Genomic DNA, 5,000 nt, shown 5'->3' with positions numbered 1-5,000 from the left:
TCCATGGGAATATTTCTGTATCCTAAATATTTGTACTGAATATATTAAAGTATGAGAATTTCTATATTCATAAATATTTATATTTCCATGAGAATTTTTCTATAACTTCCTAAATATACATTTATACTAAATATATTAATGTATGAGAATTTCTATATTCTTGAATATTTATATTTTCATTGTATACCCAAGAACCATAAGCTTCGACTCTCTGTCGTAGACGGAAGAAATCCTCGTATTTCTGAGAATGCTTCTATATTTTCCCCTAAATATTTACATAAAAAATATTAATTTATGAGAATTTCTATACGTATTCATAAATGCCTACACCTCCATAGCATGACGAAAGAACCCAAAGCTAAAATACCCCCACGTACTTGATTTTCTGAGCTGCCCTCTTTGCAATGCCGTCGAGAATTTTGTTAGCTGAGGGCGCGGTCTCGGCTCTCGCAGAGAGAGCGGGCCTGCTTTCCTCGGCAGGGAAAAGGCCCAGGGCGTCTCCCGAATCCTCTGGACGAGCCAGGCACAGAGATGCCGCCGCCCCCAGGAGTAAAAGGATGACGCCACGAATCATCTTGCCTGCTGGGGGGATGAAGGTGGGTTTAACCCAGGAAGTTTTGATTTAGGAATGGTTGGATTGTGAAGGTAACCTCAGGTCATCTTCAAATATATATATATATATATATATATATATATATATATATATATATATATATATATATATATATATATATATATATATATATATATATATATATATATATTTATAAACAGCTAGAAGAGATATTAACTCTGAAATATTTGATTATATATTATCTCTCTGAAATATTTGATTATCAATATTTATCTCTATTAAGATAAGAACTAGATATTTTGTTTGTTCCATCACCAGAGGCTTATATTTCTGAAATATTTATTACAGATACACTCATGTTAAAAAAATACATGTTTGTTATCATAGAGATTCTGTTCAATTTGAAAAAAATTATGTGTATATATATATATTTATATATATATATATATATATATATATATATATATATATGCATATATACATGTACAGATTTACATATATAATTATATATATATATGAAAATTTTTATATACTTGTATGTGTGTACCTGTGTATGTGAGTGTATATTATGAATCAAATACAAGCTTCCTCTCACCTGTGTTCCTACTTACCTGTCGCTGAAGGTAGAACTGCTGTTTCCGCCCAGAACCTTCACTATATATAAGGAAAGCGGAGCGCTCAGTCCCTCGGCAAATCAGCTGACTCAGTTCACTTTAATTTTTTTTTTTAATATTTCTTTTCAGAAGTTTCACAATGATACTCGTCAGCATTTTTCTTTTGACCGTTTAATTAATCGTTTGAGAAATGTGATTTAGGTGTATGTGCAAGGTTGTATGTGATGGCTGACAGTTGCACGAATGATGCCCACATACGTGCGTGCATACATACATTATACATATATATATATAAATCCAAGCATGTATATATATATATATATATATATATATATATATATATATATATATATATATATATATATATATATATATATATATATTTATTTATTTATATATATATATATATATATATATATATATATATATATATATATATATATATATATATATATATTTATTTAATATATATGATATATTATATATATTTATTTAAATATACACACATATAAATATACAGATATATATATGTATATGTATATATCTATATATATATATATGTGTATATATTTATATAATATATATATATATATATATATATATATATATATATATATATATATATATATATATATATATATATATATAATATGCATCACTGGTAGATGCCATCGATTTTATGTAACTTTAAGCTTTATCTTATTTTATGTATGTCCATGCGTACATACAAACATACATACATATCCTCTCCGTACGAACTAGGTACAGTGGCTTGAAAACATCAGATAACAATAATGGCGTTTCGTAATACGAATAACAAGCACAGGAAATAAATTTGATACTCCTCTCACTAATAGGATTAGTCCTTTCTCCATCCTTTTCATTATGCTGTCTGCGAATTTACATAGCTGTTTTTTAGACCGAGTGAGGCGATTTTTTTTAGTGTATATCAAATTTCAAAGGGAGTCCAGTATCAGGCTTTTGTCAACATTGCTTCGTATTTTGTGGGAGGTATTTAAGATTTTTTTTTCTTGCTATGTCTCAGTTCCTGCTCTTCTGTATTCTATATTAATTGTTAATTTTTATTATTTTCTATTTCAGTACTTGCTGCATTAAACAAACGTCATAGTTCAGTTTTCACGGTGTAAAACACTGTTTAAGATTGTGATTTTTTGCATTGCAATATTCTGCTTTAAAGTTGCTTCGTGTTGCAAACCCAAATATTGTCATTATCTTCTATATGCTTTATTTGGTTTTCATTGATTTCTTGGAAATTACGGTGTGAATTGATATATATATAAATGTATATTATATGTATTTTATATATATTTATTATATATGTATATATGTATATATATATAGTATGAAACCTATTCAAATGGAACAAGCCCACCAAAGCGGCCACTGGCTTGAAATTCAAGCTTCCAAAGAAAATGGTATTCATTAGGAAGAAGTAAGAGAAAGTAAAGGGAAATACAGGAAAAAGAGATCCCAGTTTTTAAAAGAATAAAAAAATTAATAGAATAAATAGATAAGAATGTACTGAAATGCATTTATGAAAGAAGTATTTCCTTTTGAAAGAGAATAACAAATCTTCACAGTCCCTGACAGATCAATAAGTGGCCGTGGACAGCCAGACGATGTGTACATTCCAATTAAAGCGTAATTCTTATCAATTTCATTGAACATTTCAAAGGAGATTATTCAATTACATTCATCGCAAATGAAGGAACTGCAGGCGTCAGCGTTCTATTTTTCTCACCTGTCATGAAGTTATCCACGTCCATCTGTCATCATATTTTGAGCTTTTTAAGCCTTTTCCGAGATGCGGCCTGAATTTGACACGGGGTTGGAAAGCCCTGACGATGCGTTTTTCGGTCATTGATGAATGGTATATATAATGTTAGTGGATCGTAGAGGTCTGTAGTGTATATCCTTCTTTTGGTCCAGTAGGTACACCACAGTATAATGGGTATATATATATATATATATATATATATATATATATATATATATATATATATATATATATATATATATATATATATATATATATATATGTATATGTATATGTATATATATACATACATATATGTACATATATATATATTTTTTTATAATGTATTCATACATGATTTATCGGTATGTAACGATGAGCAATATTCAACCTATTTCTCTCAGTAACGAGATACAACATAATCAAATATATCCACTAAATTAAATACTTTCAGACATTATTGTTGGCCAAATTTTGAGATCATTCCGCATTTACTGAATTAAAGTGTATTTCAGACATGCAACACGATATATATATATATATATATATATATATATATATATATATATATATATATATATATATATATATATATATATATATATATATATATGGTGTTCTAATTCTCAATTTCAGCCCTTCCAAGATGAACCAGGTCAGCTCCTTCCAAGATGAACCAGGTCCTGATCAGCACTTTCATTCTGGGCATCGTGACCCACCTCACCTTTGCCCAGGTAAGTCCCAGTTGATGAGAGGAGATTTATGAATCTCTCTCTCTCTCTCTCTCTCTCTCTCTCTCTCTCTCTCTCTCTCTCTCTCTCTCTCTCTCTCTCTCTCTAATTATCTACAGTCATTGTCAGTTGTAAGTTGTAGTTTAACTAGCTAACTCTCTCTCTCTCTCTCTCTCTCTCTCTCTCTCTCTCTCTCTCTCTCTCTCTCTCTCTCTCTCTATGCTTCTAAATGATTTATTTGTTTGCTATAATGATTATTAGTTGTAAGGAAATAATGATAGTTTGACAAGCTAATTCTCTCTCTCTCTCTCTCTCTCTCTCTCTCTGTGTGTGTGTGTGTGTGTGTTTATGTTACGTGGCTGAATAGATAAAAGAGATTGGGTCTGTTTGTGCTAAATGCAAATCTCGTTAGGTAGAAAGGGCATTAGTTTCATTCATTAAGGAATAAATCAGTCGGGATTATAATGTTGATACTCATGTGTATCTTATATGTGTATAATATATATATATATATATATATATATATATATATATATATATATATATATATACATATATATATATATATATATATATATATATATATATATATATATATATATATATAATATATTTATACGTCTATATACTTATTACATACACACACAATTAATAAATATATGTATGTATGTATGTATGTATGTATAATCTACTAGTCACTTAAACCCCATACGTATGTAATATATGTATTAACCCTAATGCCTTCTTAACATCTAATATATTCCTTCACACTTCTTGGATACATTTGTCACCACAAAGCCTAAAATCCAAATGAAAGAAAAATGAAGAAATTCTGACGTCATTACATAAAGAAAAAAAAAATAGGTTACAGAAGTCACAGAAAACAGGAAAATAGGAAATGGGAATTAGATCATTCCCGCGTCCCACAGAATTTGTCATAAACGTCCTCATCTATCATTTTCCATCGAGTTATTCACTCGAAATTTTTTTTCCCAGAATTACACAATGTGTTACGACGTGCACGAGGGTCCCGAAGCTTGTATGTCTGTCAATGTAGACTTGGAATCGAAACTCATCCATTTCCATATGGATGAACACGACGACTTCGAGGAGGTCAATACTCTCGAGGACTACAATGCAGTGAGTGTTTTCATTGTCAATAAATGATAGTTTATCGGTACAGATACTGGTATACAGTTAGAGTCTGTAATATCCCTTTTAATTGGTTTAAATCCTGACTGGCTTTCGTCTTTACACTTCTTCAGCAACTGTGTGGATGATGCCGATTTATCATTTTTTATCAT

The 5,000-nt window shown here is 29.6% G+C and overlaps 2 protein-coding genes across 4 annotated transcripts in view; one reads left to right on the top strand and one right to left on the bottom strand.

The window, feature by feature from the left end:
* The window catches only part of LOC136834533 (uncharacterized), a 3,094-nt gene extending 2,515 nt beyond the window's left edge, over positions 1–579 (bottom strand). The window contains exon 1 of the mRNA XM_067097124.1: positions 378–579. Within this exon, the coding sequence (XP_066953225.1) occupies positions 378–574 (197 nt within the window). The 5' untranslated portion in view covers positions 575–579. The remainder of the gene's footprint in view (positions 1–377) is intronic.
* Positions 580–3,094: 2,515 nt separating this feature from the next.
* LOC136834532 (uncharacterized) overlaps positions 3,095–5,000 on the top strand; it is a 3,215-nt gene continuing 1,309 nt past the window's right edge. Inside the window, exons 1-3 of one of the 3 annotated variants that reach the window (XM_067097122.1) lie at positions 3,095–3,137; positions 3,626–3,699; positions 4,693–4,836. In XM_067097122.1, the coding sequence (XP_066953223.1) occupies positions 3,637–3,699; positions 4,693–4,836 (207 nt within the window). In that variant the 5' untranslated portion in view covers positions 3,095–3,137; positions 3,626–3,636. Of the gene's footprint in view, positions 3,161–3,625; positions 3,700–4,692; positions 4,837–5,000 lie in introns of all 3 variants that reach the window. The other 2 variants (XM_067097121.1, XM_067097123.1) reach the window with 2 other exon arrangements.

This window comes from Macrobrachium rosenbergii, chromosome 54 (genome assembly GCF_040412425.1).
Source record: "Macrobrachium rosenbergii isolate ZJJX-2024 chromosome 54, ASM4041242v1, whole genome shotgun sequence".
NCBI lineage: Eukaryota > Metazoa > Arthropoda > Malacostraca > Decapoda > Palaemonidae > Macrobrachium > Macrobrachium rosenbergii.
This window is presented reverse-complemented; position numbering and strand designations above follow the sequence as displayed.